The sequence below is a fragment of the Podarcis cretensis genome, assembly GCF_951804945.1.
Source record: "Podarcis cretensis genome assembly, chromosome: 13".
Classification (NCBI taxonomy): Eukaryota; Metazoa; Chordata; class Lepidosauria; order Squamata; family Lacertidae; genus Podarcis; species Podarcis cretensis.
In genome coordinates this window covers 38,035,738-38,053,185 of record NC_137182.1, presented here as the reverse complement: position 1 = coordinate 38,053,185, position 17,448 = coordinate 38,035,738, and the positions used below count along the sequence as shown (strand labels likewise).

General features: G+C 40.7%; 1 protein-coding gene across 1 annotated transcript in view; it reads left to right on the top strand.

Annotated features, from left to right (window-relative positions):
• Positions 1-17,448, top strand: part of LOC307200453 (scavenger receptor cysteine-rich domain-containing protein DMBT1-like) — a gene marked incomplete at both ends in the record, with an annotated part of 45,513 nt that overhangs the window by 19,360 nt on the left and 8,705 nt on the right. The window contains 2 exons of the mRNA XM_079948995.1: positions 3,895-4,209; positions 6,285-6,584. Of these exons, the coding sequence (XP_079805121.1) occupies positions 3,895-4,209; positions 6,285-6,584 (615 nt within the window). The remainder of the gene's footprint in view (positions 1-3,894; positions 4,210-6,284; positions 6,585-17,448) is intronic.

The following is a 17,448-nucleotide window of genomic DNA, read 5'->3' as shown; positions in this document are numbered from 1 at the left end:
ACTGCCGACCATACGATCGGCAAGTCCTAGGCACTGTGGTTTTACCCACAGCGCCACCCGCGTCCCAAAACTGGCATTAAAGGTAAAGGTAAAGGTACCCCTGCCCATACGGGCCAGTCTTGACAGACTCTGGGGTTGTGCGCCCATCTCACTTAAGAGGCCAGGGGCCAGCGCTGTCCGGAGACACTTCCGGGTCACGTGGCCAGCGTGACATCGCTGCTCTGGCGAGCCAGAGCCGCACACGGAAACGCCGTTTACCTTCCCGCTGGTAAGCGGTCCCTATTTATCTACTTGCACCCGGAGGTGCTTTCGAACTGCTAGGTTGGCAGGCGCTGGGACCGAGCAGCGGGAGCGCACCCCACCGCAGGGATTCGAACCGCCGACCTTTCGATCGGCAAGTCCTAGGCGCTGAGGCTTTAACCCACAGCGCCACCTGCGTTCCAAAACTGGCATTAGTTGCTCCTAAACAGGAGCCTACAGTTGGAGCATTTATCCATCAATTCTTCCTTATGATTAAATCTCCATATATCCATTAAGTTAAGGTTTTCTACTAAATTGAAAAAGGTAACGGATAGTGTCCCTTCCTCTGAGTCTGATTTCCTTATTGTCCTATCCATATCCAGGGAGACTACCCCATTAGTATCTCACATCAGAATTATTTTCGGATCCATATAATCAAACAGTTTTTCCTCTAATATTTTGTAGTATTCCGATTTTCTTTCATCATCTTTAAAATTTTGCTGCGGGTCGTATTTGTCATTTACATAAATTACCACTCCCCTTTGTGTGTGTGTGTGTGTGTGTGTGTGATGTTATAAATTATTTTCCTAATCTTTTGTTTATTAAGACTCTTCTGTGTTTTTTGCAACATGTCTTCCTGAAGACAAATTATATCCAAATTTTGTTTTATTAAAATGTGTTCTATTTTATTTCTTTTAAATTTATTATTCAGTCCATTAACATTCCATGTCAAACGTTTTGAATCCAATCTTATAATTTATATACACTTTATGAGTCTTTTTGTTTCTCTTCTTCCTGTTTATCTCCTCTATCTTCCAGGCCTGTTTCTCCCTCAGTTGTTTTGACTCCAAGTTGTTTTTTATATTCCCTCCAAAACTGACTTGTCCTTACATCTATGCTTTTCCCCTTTGTATGAAAATGAGTTCCCTTCTGGAAATTCCCATCTGTACGGTATATCATTTTCTCTCAATGAATCTGTCAGAAACTTATAGTTACTTCTCTTCTTTAACAATCTGGTCAGAATCTCCTTCAAGATTATGATGTTTGTATTGTTAAAACACTCTTTTTTCATAGTTCATCTATAGTATCCTACCTTTCATCTCTCTTGAATTGAATATCACCAGACAGTCCCCTGGTAGTTTTTTTTTAGCTTTTGCGTAACTTGATTTGATCATGAAGGCTTTATCCAATGAAAAGTTGACTTCCTCTTCTTCAATTTCTTACCAGCCTGCTATTTCTTTTATTATATTGGCTCTTCTCCTATATATCCTCCTCCACACTCTCTGGGATCCCTCAAAATCTCAAAGTTGATTCTTTCTGCTGAATTTCCAGCACTGCAAAAGAATCCCATACAGTTTCCTGCATCATACTTAATCCTACCGCATCTTACTTAGACCTCTCATGAGGTCTTTCAGCTCTTTTACCGTTTGTTTTCTTAGTTGTTTCTTCCAGGCCTTGTGTCTTTACTTTTAAATGTTGCATGGGTTTTCCTAGTTCTAAATTTTTTGTTGATAATTCTTTGATTTGTCCACTGATCTTGTATTCTGTTCGATCTTGTTTTCCATCCTCTCCAATTTCTCCTCCAGATTCTTTGCATTATCTTTTATATCTTTCCTTAATTCAGAATACATTTCTGAAATTTCCATTTTGGGCTTTGGTTCTTGGGTGGAACCTCTTCTCATCTGGGCTGGAGTTGTTCTTTGTCCCACTAGGGGGGATAAAAGGGGAAATGAAAAGGAGGGTGGAACTTTCTCTTTGGCTGTTTCTATGTGCCTAATGTTAGTTTCTCTTTGCCACTGAGCAGTGCTTTGGAGTCACAGGACTCTGTTTACATTCCACACATTCCAGAGACAGTCCAGGCTGTTGGAAGTCTCACAGGAGAGGAGACGGATGTGACGTTACTGGTTTCCTGTTCCTTTGTTCCTTTGGTTCAGTTGCTCTCTGCTCTCACAGGGAGAGGATGTATTTTTCTTTGCTCTGTGTAGCTTAGTAATAAAGCATAGCATGTAGCCATAAATCTCATCACTTCTGCTGCTTTGGAAACTCTGCTGAATGGGAATGTGCTTGAGGCCTCATCAAAGGCTCAGGTCTTTAATTATTCGTCGGGGGCGATTCTGGAGGAAAATGAGCTTTATCAGCTTGGCCGAGCGGAGATCCCGACACCTAATCCAAAATGGAGAGTCTGAATAAAAATCACACAAAGAGAGAGGGGCCCCAAACCCCCACAAATATTATACCCATATGAAACATGAGTTTTCAGCTTCTTCCAAGCCCAGTCCTCTCGCCCTTTGAGGAACTTTATTTCCAGTTAAATCTCTATCCTCGACCTGTATTTCAAATAACCAAGACTGCAATAAGAAGAAAGAGGAAGGGGAAGGCAAAAAAAGGTTTATTTATATATCCAAGTTGCCAGTGGAGTTGGTCACCTCTGGCACATTCATATGAGATGTACTCTCAAACAAGTTCTTGAAGGTTGTGTCCAAGGATTCCGAGAAGATGACTGCACGAATGGAGAATATGCCGGCATCATGTGCTCAGAGAGTACCATAAAATAGCCATAGAAACTGACTACACCAAGAAACCCGATTAATATGACATTGTATTAAAAAGAGCTATTTTTTATCATTCTTAAGACAAAAATCTAAGAATGTGTTATTATAGTTGTGGATGGGGGACTTTGGATAAAGAATGATGCTTCATGTTTTGTGAGAAATGGTGCTCCAGAGTCTGTTCATTCCAGCCCTAAAGTGTACCCAATTAAATTATTTTGAATTATCTGGTAAACTGCAGTCTTATGAGAAGGTTAAAATGTTGAGATGATCATGAGTTTACAGTGGTACCTCTGATTACGTACTTAATTCGTTCCGGAAGTTCGTTCTTAACCTGAAACTGTTCTTAACCTGAAGCACCACTTTAGGTAATGGGGCCTCCTGCTGCTGCCGTGCCGCCACCGCACGATTTCTCTTCTCAACCTGAAGCAAAGTTCTTAACCCGACGTACTATTTCTGGGTTAGCGGAGTCTGTAACCTGAAGTGTATGTAACCTGAAGCGTATGTAACCCGAGGTACCACTGTATATGTATGCCGCTGTATGCTCAAAGCAGCTCACAACCACAAATAGAGTAAAATATAACAGCATTTCAAGGTAAAGCATTCATGGTTCCCCCACACCTCTCTCCCTCTCCCCCTCTCTTTTCCCCCAACCGCACAATGACAATGACAATAATGTTCTCATACCAAACATAAACAAATTGTAAAAAAGGCTCCTACATGATGAAATCAAGGAACCTCAGTAGAAAAACCATGTAAATGCAATCCAGTAGTTCAACATGTAAAACAGGAATTGTGAATAACCGTTATAGGAATTGATTATAATCAGCTTTAATATTTAGAAAATATTTAATTATTTAATATAGAAATTAATAGGGGCTAGGTAATGTATATGTAATAAATCTTTATAAGGAGTTTGGAAATTTTTACCCCTGGTTAAAATTTCATGTTTGTGTATAGTGGGAAATGTGAGCAACAGACAAAAATACTAGCTGGAAATGCCAGCATGGCCACCTGCCCACTTGTTGTGCCTCAGCCTAAATGGAAGCCAGGAAGAATGAGGAACTGGAAGGTGGAGAAACAAAATTTCCTTTAATCTTTACAGACCTCCAAACCATCAGATTGGTGAATGGAACAAGTCCCTGCTCCGGAAGAGTTGAGGTGCTCCACAACCAGCAGTGGTTGACCATGTGTGATGAGGGATGGGATCTGAACAGTGCCAATGTTGTCTGCCGAGAAATTGGCTGTAGCCCTCCCTTGTCAGTCCCAAGAGGAGCTCATTTTGGAAGAGGACATGGTCCTGCCTGGTTGACTGGTGTCCATTGTCATGGAACAGAAGCTACGTTCAAGGAGTGCACCCCAAACAACTGGCAAACAAAAGACTGCAGCCATGGAGAAGGTGCTGCCGTTGTGTGCTCAGGTAACATAAATGCTTAGACACTAGCTGAAATTTGAATCATGACTATTATGCCAAAAGTTGGCTTCTCTTGAGCTCTGATCATCCTGTGAAGGGGCAGAGGGTGAGCCTTCCTCTTCTTGTTGCATACTCTTTTCTGGGTCTCATCTAGAACACAATTCACAACATTATATAGGTTCTTGCAGTGTTTCTTCTAGGCTTTGTTCTGCCTCCTGCATCATTTTTGTCCTTTCTGTTCGCTTTTGGTTGGGGTGGGGGGTGGGGACCTGAAAGGACACCATACCAGTTTAATGCAATGGCTGAATTTGAAATAACTAGCTATTTTAATATCCAGAAAACCTAATTACTATGGACATTTTACATATTCAGTGGCTATTTCTGCCCACAACTCTTCTGGGGGAGGGTGTACAAGGGGAAGGAGTGCCCTTCCAGGGACTCTGGGGTGCCCTGGGACTCTCACCACACTTACTGCTAAAATAGTAAAAACTAGTGAAGAAACAAGGGGGGGGGGTAGAAATTCCTCTGCTGTGCTGAAATTTTGAATATATCCAAATGATGGTGATAGCCATAGCAAGGAGGAAATTACTGCCCTTCCCTCCAAAATTCTGGAATTATTTTTTTAAATCATTTTTATTAAGTTTTCCATTTTAACAATCCAATCAAATCACATTGAATGTTCTAAATTATACAAATACATATCAAATAGTCCAAATATTCTGCCTAAATTATAATTTTTTTTGTTGGGACTGTTGCCTATTTGCAGTTTAGTAGCGCTGCAGAGAGCTTGCTGGGGAGACCATGCATTAAAAAGGGACTCAAAAATAACTTAAACAAGGTTTTAATAAGAAAAACAAAAACTCCTTATACACTAAATACATCAACAACAAACCAGACCCAACCACCAACCCATCCCCCAGGGTAATGGGAGAGCTAGGTGCTGCTCCTTATATACTACACCCAATTGCTTACACACAGCTTGATTAACACAACTCAGCAGCACCTGGTATGTTTCACAGCTGTAAGACTGGGTCTCGTTATTTGCCTTTGCCCTGGCCCTTAAAGACATACACAACTTGTGAAATAATAATGAACCTTCACATTTTAAAGTGACCATTCAACAGGGACTTCCCATGCTTCAAGTTCGGGGGGGGGGGGCTCTGATCATCTCATATCTCTGCTGCCTTGGATAGTCTTTCCAATAGTTCCTTTAAATCTTCCTGTTGTTAACCTTCCTTCTTTCATGGCCTCTGAGTTGTTTCCACAAGCAAGTTGAAATAAGCAATGATGTGTTTCGGTGTGGATTTTATATGTATGAACCTTCTCTGTTGTTGCAGTATCTCCTCACACGCTGGTGTTTGTGCCAAATAAATCCAAAAGTCATTTCGCTGCTGGCAGACACCATCTTCTCCCAGTTCCGATGAAATCAAATCTCGGCCTTTGCTCATTAATTTTCCCAGACCGGTTGCATCAAACATTAGCCTTTCCAGGGGAGATTTACCAAATCGGACTTGAAATACAGATATAATGACATATTAAGAGCTCACCTTCCCCTATGACTATTTATAACTCTGCAGCTCGGTCTTATTCCATCATGGCGGATTTCCAAATTAAAAAATACGTCACATCTCAACATTCTAGGAACCCGTCCAAAGTTTTCTGAAGTCTCTCCAGCGGTTAACGAGATCCTGCTTCTTTCTAAAATCAGCAATTGGAGAATCTTTTATCTTCTTCCAGGCAATTCAAAAACCAAAAGCTTTAATTATATAATATTATATAATATTGTTATTTCCACACAGTTTATATCAAAATTCTGGAAATTGGGGTGGGTGGGTGTCAAAATGAATATTTAGCTTAGTACAAGGATATTTTTAAAATGAAAACAATGCCCCCTAGTGAGAATCAACAGGCAAATATCTATCATTGTCGAAGAAGTGCCCAGTTTCAGGCATGACTTCCAATAAACAAAACACTTCAATAGATTCTGTTTCGATGAGCTCTGATAACTAGGGGCAATAAAAAGGGAGGATGAGGAATGTGAGAGGTGGAGATATAAATCTGTCTTTTTTCACACCCAACAGAGATCAGATTGGTGGGTGGTCCAAATATTTGCTCTGGGAGATTTGAGCTGCTCTACAACTGGGACTGGATTCCCCCATGTGAAGACGATTTGAACTGGGAAAGTTTCCAAGTCATATGCCGGCAACTTGGCTGTGGACCCTTCCTGTCAGCGACAGCAGTAAGTGGTAGATATAGACCACGTTTTGTGTCAGAAAATAAGTTCACCTGTGAGGGAACAGTAGCTTCTCTCAAATACTGCCAAGGAAGATATGTCCCTAGAATGATGTGCTGGTCTTCCAATGCACATATTAAATGCTCAGGTAATATTAATTTCCTCGTTTGTTTTTTTATTCCATTTAAAACTTGCTTCCTATGAAATGTCTCAAATCATTACAGCAATCAAAACAATGAAAATGTTTATGTATAAAACAATTATAATATATTTGATGAATAAAGCAATTCAGTATATAAAAAAATTTCAAATCCAATACAGGATTTAATGTTTTAATGTTGAAAAAAGAAAGACTTTAAATGTTGGAGGGGGAAAGACTTTAATAGGCACCAAATAGGCAATAGAGATGGCACCTGTCTGATACGTTACAGGAGGAAGTTCCAAAGGGTGGGTTCCACCAGGCTGAAGGCTTTGTTCTTATGGACCTCCTGATCAGATGCTGTCTGCAGGAGACCTTCTCCCAGAGAGTGCAGTGATTGGGTGGGCATGTAAAGGGTGAGGTGATATCGCCTAACATGTGCCCTCTTGACCACTTCAGTTGGTGGAATTGGCACTACTACAGGTGCCACATAATACCCATTCTGCATCTGTAAGTACTCAATTGTTTAGTGTGGCAGTGTCTCCCTGCCTATTGAAATCCAATTGGCGCCTTCACTGTTCTCTTTCCAGTGCCTGTTAAAAACACTTTTGCTCAGACAAACCTACCTAGGTGCTTAGAAATGCTGGTGTGAATTTTAATCTGTTTGAGTCTCTTAGGTTTTGTAGGTTTTTGATGTGTTTCAATTTTTTCCTGATTTTATAGTTTTATCTCTTTGTAAACCACTTTGAAGTTTTGTACACTATAAATTTTATGAAATGAATGAATGGTCATGGAAATGCAGCTTGTTCTAGGTAGGATCTTTTGTTGTTGTTTAGTTGTTTAGTCGTGTCCAACCCTTCGTGACCCCATGGACCAGAGCACGCCAGGCACTCCTGTCTTCCACTGCCTTCCGCAGTTTGGTCAGACTCATGCTGGTAGCTTCGAGAACACTGTCCAGCCATCTCGTCCTCTGTCGTCCCCTTCTCCTTGTGCCCTCCATCTTTCCCAACATCAGGGTCTTTTCCAGGGAGTCTTCTCTTCTCATGATCTTTACAAAGCTTTAGTTTATGGTTGCCATCAATTTTGATTTTAATTCATTTTTATAATGTTTTATAATGTCATACTGTTTTAATGTTGTTAGCCGCCCTGAGCCTGGCTTCGGCTGGGGAGGGCGGGATATAAATAAAATTTATTATTATTATTATTATTATGAGGTGACCAAAGTATTGGAGCCTCAGCTTCAGGATCTGTCCTTCCAGTGAGCACTCAGGGCTGATTTCCTTCAGAATGGATAGGTTTGATCTTCTTGCAGTCCATGGGACTCTCAAGAGTCTCCTCCATAATTCAAAAGCATCAATTCTTCGGCAATCAGCCTTCTTTATGGTCCAGCTCTCACTTCCATACATTACTACTGGGAAAACCATAGCTTTAACTATATGGACCTTTGTTGGCAAGGTGATGTCTCAGCTTTATAAGATGCTGTCTAGGTTTGTCATTGCTTTTCTCCCAAGAAGCAGGCGTCTTTTAATTTCGTGGCTGCTGTCACCATCTACACTGATCACGGAACCCAAGAAAGTAAAATCTCTCACTGCCTCCATTTCTTCCCCTTCTATTTGCCAGGAGGTGATGGGACCAGTGGCCATGATCTTCATTAGGTTGGATCTTTAGGTAAAGGTAAAGGTACCCCTGCCCGTACGGGCCAGTCTTGACAGACTCTGGGGTTGTGCGCCCATCTCACTTAAGAGGCCAGGGGCCAGCGCTGTCCGGAAACACTTCCGGGTCACGTGGCCAGCGTGACATCGCTGCTCTGGCCAGAGCCAGAGCCAGAGCCGCACACGGAAACGCCGTTTACCTTCCCGCTGGTAAGCGGTCCCTATTTATCTACTTGCACCCGGAGTTGCTTTCGAACTGCTAGGTTGGCAGGCGCTGGGACCGAGCAGCGGGAGCGCACCCCGCCGCAGGGATTCGAACCGCCGACCTTTCGATCAGCAAGCCCTAGGCGCTGAGGCTTTAACCCACAGCGCCACCTGCGTCCCAAAAGGTAAAGGGACCCCTGATCATTAGGTCCAGTCATGGCCGACTCTGGGGTTGCAGCGCTCATCTTGCTTTATTGGCTGAGGGAGCCGGCGTACAGCTTCCGGGTCATGTGGCCAGCATGACTAAGCCGTTTCTGGCGAGCCAGAGCAGCGCACGGAAACGCCGTTTACCTTCCCGCTGGAGTGGTACCTATTTATCTACTTGCACTTTGACGTGCTTTCAAACTGCTAGGTTGGCAGGAGCAGGGACCGAGCAACAGGAGCTCACCCTGTCGTGGGGATTCGAACCGCCGACCTTCTGATCGGCAAGTCCTAGGCTCTGTGGTTTAACCCACAGCGCCACCCAAGATCTTTACCTGTCTTAAATAAACAGGCAAGGCCATAGATAACCAGTAAGACCATCCAGTAGGTGCCCCTTGATGTATTTAATTAATCCTGCTGCAGCAGGTCTGTACCTTCAGGTCAAAACTCCTGTGCCGATCAGTAGTAGGACTGCAGCTATGAAGAGCCGCTGGGCCCTAACTTAGCAAGATAGCAAATGAATAAATTAATACATTTATTCATAGAATCATAGAATACTACTACTTATCAAACCTTTATTAGGCATTATGCAGGTAAAACCATAAAAGGAAAATAACATATAAAAGCCTTGAGATATATATAAAAAGGCAGGAGTTGGCTACATACAAATATAAATATATACATATAGAATCAGTGGTTTTCCTTGTTAACCTGCTCCTTGGAGGACTGCTGCCAAAAACTCGGCTACCCCCGCCGTTACCCTTTGGTCAGCGTCGGATAGGTAGAGTCCCACACATTCAGCTTGCTGGGGTTCCAGACCACCCGAAAGGGGGGACAGCACGCGTTGACGGAGCGTACTGTACAATGGGCAATGAAAGAGGATATGCTCTACAGTGTCCGGGACATTCATAGAACATCTGCAGAATCTCTTGCTTCTGGGAATGTTTTGATATCTTCCCCAGACAAATGCTGAGGGAAAAACATTCAAACGGGCCAGCATAAAAGCCCTACGTTGGGCTGGGATTATTAATTTAGAGACGTAATTGGCTCTGCAATCTAAGATATTTAAATCGTAGAATCTGGGGGAGCAAATTTTGTTTACAGCTGCCATAGAATCATAGAATCATAGAATCAAGGGCCATCGAGTCCAACCCCCTGCCAAGCAGGAAACACCATCAGAGCACTCCTGACATATGGTTGTCAAGCCTCTGCTTAAAGACCTCCAAAGAAGGAGACTCCGCCACACTCCTTGGCAGCAGATTCCACTGTCGAACAGCTCTTACTGTCAGGAAGTTCTTCCTAATGTTTAGGTGGAATCTTTTTTCTTGTAGTTTGGAACCATTGCTCCGTGTCCGCTTCTCTGGAGCAGCAGAAAACAACCTTTCTCCCTCCTCTATGTGACATCCTTTTATATCTTAAACATGGCTATCATATCACCCCTTAACCTCCTCTTCTCCAGGCTAAACATGCCCAGCTCCCTTAGCCGTTCTTCATAAGGCATCGTTTCCAGGCCTTTGACCATTTTGGTTGCCCTCCTCTGGACACGTTCCAGTTTGTCAGTGTCCTTCTTGAACTGTGGTGCCCAGAACTGGACACAGTACTCCAGGTGAGGTCTGACCAGAGCAGAATACAGTGGCACTATTACTTTCCTTGATCTAGATGCAATACTCCTATTGATGCAGCCCAGAATTGCATTGGCTTTTTTAGCTGCCGCGTCACACTGTTGGCTCATGTCAAGTTTGTGGTCAACCAAGACTCCTAGATCCTTTTCACATGTACTGCTCTCAAGCCAGGTGTCACCCATCTTGTATTTGTGCCTCTCATTTTTTTTGCCCAAGTGCAATACTTTACATTTCTCCCTATTAAAATTCATCTTGTTTGTTTTGGCCCAGTTCTCTAATCTGTCAAGGTCGTTTTGAAGTGTGATCCTGTCCTCTGGGGTGTTAGCCACCCCTCCCAGTTGGGTGTCATCTGCAAATTTGATCAGGATGCCCTTGAGTTCATCATCCAAGTCATTGATAAAGATGTTGAATAAGACGGGGCCCAAGACAGAACCCTGTGGCACCCCACTAGTCACTCTTCTCCAGGATGAAGAGGAACCATTGATGAGCACCCTTTGGGTTCGGTCAGACAGCCAGTTACAAATCCACTGAATGGTAGCATAGTCAAGTCCACATTCTACCAGCTTCTTTACAAGAATATCATGGGGCACCTTGTCAAATGCCTTGCTGAAATCAAGGTAGGCTACATCCACTGTGTTCCCTTCATCTACCAGGCTTGTAATTCTGTCAAAAAACGAGATCAGGTTAGTCTGACATGACTTATTTTTCAGAAATCCATGCTGACTATTGGTGATCACAGTATTCCTTTCTAGGTGCTCACAGACTGTTTGCTTAATGATCTGCTCCAGAATCTTCCCTGGTATTGATGTCAGACTGACTGGGCGGTAATTATTTGGGTCCTCTCTTTTCCCCTTTTTGAAAATAGGGACAACATTTGCCCTCCTCCAGTCTGCCAGGACTTCGCCTGTTCTCCAGGAATTCTCAAAGATGACTGCCAGTGGTTCTGAGATCACATCTGCCAGTTCTTTTAATACTCTTGGATGCAGTTCATCTGGCCCTGGAGACTTGAATACATCTAAACTAGCCAAGTATTCTTGTACTGTCTCCTTAGTTATTCTGGGCTGTGTTTCCTCTGCTGAATTATTTGCTCCAAATTCTTCAGGTCGGGCATTGTTTTCTTTATTGGAGAAGACTGAGGCAAAGAAGGCATTGAGGAGTTCAGCCCTTTCTGTGTCCCCTGTTTGCATTTCACCATCTTCTCCTCTGAGTGACCCCACTGTTTCTTTCTTCTTCCTTTTGCTACGAACATACCCATAAAAGCCTTTTTTGTTGCTTTTAACCTCTCTAGCAAGCCTGAGTTCATTCTGTGCTTTAGCTTTTCTGACTTTGTGTCTACACTTGCTGGCTATTTGTTTGAATTCCTCTTTGGTGGTTTCCCCCCTTTTCCATTTTTTGTACACATCCTTTTTTAATCTTAACTCAGTTAAAAGTTCTTTAGATAGCCACCCTGGCTTCTTTAGGCACCTTCCATGTTTCCGTCTCATTGGTATTGCCTGAAGTTGTGCTTTTACTATCTCCCTCTTAACAAACTCCCAGCCATCATGAACTCCCTTTCCTTTTAGTATTACTGTCCATGGGATCTCACCCAGCACTTCCCTAAGTTTTATGAAGTCGGCTTTCTTAAAGTCAAGAAATTGAGTCCTAGTATGCTTGGCTGCTCCTTTCCGCTGTATAGTAAACTTCAGAAGAGCATGATCACTCGCGCCTAATGATCCTTCCACTTCTACCCCACTAACCAGGTCATCAACATTGGTTAGGACCAGATCTAAAATGGCTGTTCCTCTTGTTGCTTCTCCCACTTTCTGGACAATGAAGTTGTCTGCAAGGCCAGTGAGGAATCTGTTTGACCTTATGCTCTTGGCTGAGTTTGACTACTATCTCCCTTCCTTTTGCATGCTTGGCCATCTGTTCCAGGAAGGCATCATCTATGTCCTCCGTTTGGCTTGGGGATCTATAGTAAACTCCCACAATGAGGTCCCTGTTATTCTTCTCTCCTTTAATTTTGACCCAAATGCTCTCACTTTGGCTTTGAGGTTCTAAATCTTGGATCTCTTCACAGGTATACACATCCCTGACATATAATGCCACTCCTCCTCCGTTCTTGTCTGGTCTGTTTCTCTGAAATAGATTGTATCCCTCCATTATTACATTCCAGTCGTGGGACTTATCCCACCAGGTTTCAGTGATGCCTATTATGTCATATTTAGTTTGCTGTACCAAGAGCTCAAGCTCATCTTGTTTATTACCCATGCTTTGCGCATTAGTGTACAGACATTGAAGTCCATTAATCATTCCCCCGTGTCTCTTATTTAAGGATTTTTTCCTCCCACCACTAGGTCTGTGTGCTGTTTGCTCCATTTGGTCTATGACATTTGGATGATCATCTTCTTTTTTTTTTTGCAATACATTTTTATTAAAGTTATGCGCAGAACAGACATACACAAATAAGAAAAAATACAAAAAAAAAAAATACAAAAAGAAATCACTACAATAGAAATACACAAGCCAGCATTTCCCTTCCTCCGACTATACAAAGACGGGTAAATTGGCTACATCATAAAAAAAAAAAAAAACCCAAACCCTGAACTCCCTTCCACCCTTTTGGTAAGTATCAAATGTCTTCTTCCATTACGTACTGATTTTTAATCTAAAATCTTAGATTCACTCACTGATAGAGTTGTTCTAGCCCCACCAATTCACTTTAAACATTTGTTCCAATATAGTTCCAGTATTTACTCCAATTTTTCAGAAATTTCTGTTCATCTTGATCTCTTATTCTACCTGTTAATCTATCAAGCTCAGCATAATTTACCATTTTAATCTGCCAATCGTTCACGCTGGGAATGGTTTCCACTTTCCAGTATTGTGCCAACATAATTCTTGCTGCTGTGGTGGCGTAGAGAAATATCGTCTTGTCTTCTTTTTTGATTTCTTTACCCGTCATTCCCAGCAAAAAGGCTTCAGGTCTTTTGGGAAAAGTGTACTTAAGTATTTTTTTAAGCTCATTGTAGATTAATTCCCAAAAGCCCTTCACCCTTTTACATGTCCACCATAAATGATATAAGTCACCCTCCACCTCACCACATTTCCAGCATTTCTTATCCGTTAATCTATACATTTTGGCCAATTTCACAGGCGTGTGGTACCACCTATATAACATCTTCCAGACATTTTCTCTCAATGCCATACAGGCCGTAAACTTTGTTACTATTCCACAGTTCCAACCACCTTTCAAAATCAATGTTATAGCCAAAATCGATTGCCCATTTAGTCATTGCCTCCTTCACGTCCTCGTCTTTTGTATACCACTCTAATAGTATCTCATAAATTCTAGACAAAGTTTTGTTTTTACCTTCTACTACTTCTATGTTAAATTTTGATTTTTTTATCATCAAAACCTAGATTCTTCTTATCCTCTTTCAGCAAATCATTCACCTGGTGATATTGCAACCAACCAGTGAATAAGCTTTTTATCTCTTCATAAGGTCTAAGTTTAAACCCTTGGTCTGTTTTTCTTAACATTTCTTCATAAGTGGCGTTTTTCTCCTCCATATTTGTTTTCTTGATCGTTAAAACCTCTATTGGTGAGAGCCACCAGGGGGTTTTTCTTTCAAGGAGGTTTTTATTCCTTTCCCATACCTGGTATATTGGTCCCCTAAAAATATGGTTTAAGAAACTCTTGTGGACCTTCACTTTCCCGTACCATAGGTACGAGTGCCATCCGTACCAATTATTAAAACCTTCCAGGTCCAATAAGTCTCTATTCTCCAGTTTTATCCAATCTTTTAACCAAAGTATGCACGCCGCTTCATAATACAAGCTTAAATCCGGCAAAGAAAAACCCCCTCTTTCTTTTTTGTCTATCAAAATTTTCATTTTTATCCATGGCCTTTTCCCCTGCCAGATGTATTTCGCCAAGGCTCTCTGCCACTCTTTACACTGTTTTAGACCTTTGAGTATGGGGATAGTTTGGAATAAAAACAACATTCTAGGCAGAATGTTCATTTTAACAACAGCTATCCTCCCCAAGAAATAGAGTTTCATCCTCCCCCAAATTTCCATATCTTTCTTTATGCTCCTCCAGGTGACCTCGTAATTATCCTTATATAAGTTTAAATTTTTGGCCGTGACCCATATTCCAAGATATTTCACTTTCTTAGCTACCACAATTTCCGTCCTTCGTTCTAAATCTATCGTTTCTTCCTTTGTTAGATTTTTAACCAACATTTTGGTTTTATTTTTGTTTACCTTAAGTCCTGCCACAGCTCCAAATTCGTCGATTTTTTGTAAAGCCTCTTTTACACTATGTTTTGGATCTTCTAAGGTTAATACGATGTCATCTGCGAAAGCTTTGATTTTATATTCCCTCTTTCCTACCTTAACTCCTTTGATTTCTGTTGCTCCCCTTAGTCTCTCATTCAATATTTCTAATACTGTTATGAATAATAGAGGAGACAGGGGGCAGCCCTGTCTGGTTCCTTTATGTATATTAAAGTATTCTGTTGTGGTGTTATTTATTACCAATTTTGCCTTCTGTTCCTTATATATTGCTTCTATGCCTTTTCTAAATTTCTCTCCCAATCCCATCGTTTCCAGACTTTTCTTTAAGAAATCCCATGAGATATTATCAAACGCCTTTTCGGCATCTATAAATACTAAGGCCGCTTGTCTATCTATACTCATATCCAAATATTCAATAATATCTATCACGTTCCTTACATTATCCCTTAATTGTCTCCCTGGAAGGAAGCCCGTTTGATCTTTATGTATTTTATTATTCAGAACCTTTTTTAATCTTTCTGCCATTATATCTGCAAATAGCTTGTAATCATTATTTAATAATGAGATTGGCCTGTAATTTTTCACTTCCAAGGTGTCTGCATCTTTTTTAGGGATCAGTATAATATATGCTTCCTTCCAGGTGTTCGGGATCCTTCCTTCTTTTAGTATATTGTTCATCACTTCTCCTAGCACTGGGGATACTTGATCACTTAGTGTTTTATAATATTTGGCCGGAAGGCCATCTGGCCCTGGCACTTTCCCACTTTTCATCTTTTTAATAGCCTTCTTTATCTCTTCTTGAGTAATTTTCTGGTCTAATATCTCTTTTTCTTCTTTTGAAATTTGCTTTAGGTGGTGTTCTTGCAAAAAGTGATCTATTTCTTGTTTTGTTTCCTTTCCTCTTTTGTATAAATCCTTATAGTATTTTTGGAATAACTTTTTTAGTTCTTTTGGTTCTTCCACAATCCTTTCTCCTTCCCTTATCTTACTGATCGTATTTTGTTTTCTTCTTTCTCTTATTTGCCACGCCAAATATTTGCCTATCTTATTTGCAGATTCAAACGTCTTCTGATTCAACATTTTAATTTTCCCTTCTACCTCTTGGTCAATTATTGTAGAAAATTTAGCTTGTAGTATCTTTATATTCTGTTTTGCAGTCTCCTCACTGGGGTTGATAGTTTCTCTCATTTTCCATAATCTGTGTTAAGATCTGTTCTTTCTTTGTCTCTTTTTCTTTTCTTAATTGGCTATTTTTCTGTATTAAAAAACCCCTCATAACTGCCTTTCCTGCGTCCCACACCATCTCTATAGCAGTTTCCCCATTTAAATTCCATTTGAAATAGTCTTCTATTGTCTCTATGGCCTTTTTTACAATCTTCTGGTCATTGAATAAAAATTCATTCATTCTCCATCTACCTATTTTAGTGTCCTTTCCTTTTAACTCAATAGATACCGCATTATGATCGGATATAGTTTGTGGAAGAATTTCCGATTTAATTAAATTCTGTGTCAATTCCTTCGATATCCAAATGCTATCTATTCTCCCCCAGCTCTGGTTTGGATTTGAGAAAAAAGTATATTGTTTTATAGTGGGGTTTTTAAGTCTCCATGCATCAATTAATCCCAAGTTATTTACCATATCAAAAAATGATCGCAGTAATTTGCCTTCCTTCTTCTCTTGTTTTTTTGTTAATTTGTCTAAGCTTGGAGACACCACCCCATTAAAGTCACCCATCAGTATCATTTTTTGGTCCATCCATTCCATCAGTTTATCCCCTAGTTCAGAGTAAAAGGCGGATTTTTTATCATTTGGAGCATATACTCCAACAACAATTATTTTTTCTCCCTGAAACACCATCTGAACTATGACTAGTCTCCCTTGGTCGTCTTTATACAATAATTGAGGGTCATATTTTTCCTTTATGTATATTACCACCCCTCTTTGCTTCACCCTGTCCGATGTCACAAAGTCTAATCCCAGTCTCTTATTACTTAGTACTCTCTTATGCTTATTTATTATATGCGTCTCTTGAAGACATATTAAATCACAATTCTTTTTCAATAATATATGTGCAATCTGGTTCCTTTTATTTTTATTATTCAACCCATTCACGTTCCAGTTTAATATTTTTAACGCCATCTGTTATGCAATATTAATTAATTTATCAAATCTATATACAAACTACTGTTCTTTGTCTTCTTTCTCTGGTTCTTCTCTTTCTCCTATTGAGCTCTCCTCTCTTTCTTCTTCTTCACTCCCCCCGCCTTCCTCCCCCTGCTGATTCCCCACTTCCTCCTCCCCCATCATTTTTCCCAGGTCCTTCTCGTACCTCCTTGCAAATTGGTGAAGTTCTGAAATGGTAGACAGTTTGAACTTTTTTTCCTTGAAATAAAATGAAATACCTTCCAGAAACTCCCATCTGTACAAGATCCCATTTTTCTTCAATTGATTTGTTAATTTTTTATATGGGTCTCTCCTTCGAAGAAATCTCGAAGGAATCTCTTTAAAAATAATGATTGGGTTTCCTTCAATATATAGCCTTTTAACATAATTCTGTTTCAAAATTTCATTTCTTATCTCCAATGAATTAAACATGGCTATTACATCTCCTGGCAATTTTTTCCCTTTAGCTTTAGCCGATTTTATTCTTATTCGAAAAATATTTACTAAACAATGATTTATCTCTTCTTCTTTTCTGTCTAGCCAAATTGCCAGCTCTTTCACCACTTTAGCTCTAATATTCTCATTTAAATTCTCTGGAATTCCTCTGAATTTCAGATTAGATTGATTTTGTCGCATCTGCGTCAGAGCCATGTTATCCAACAACTCTTCCTGTATCTCACCTATCTCTTTAACTTCTAGTCTAATCCTGTCCACCTCTTTCTTACTGTCTTTCGTATCTTTTTGGACCC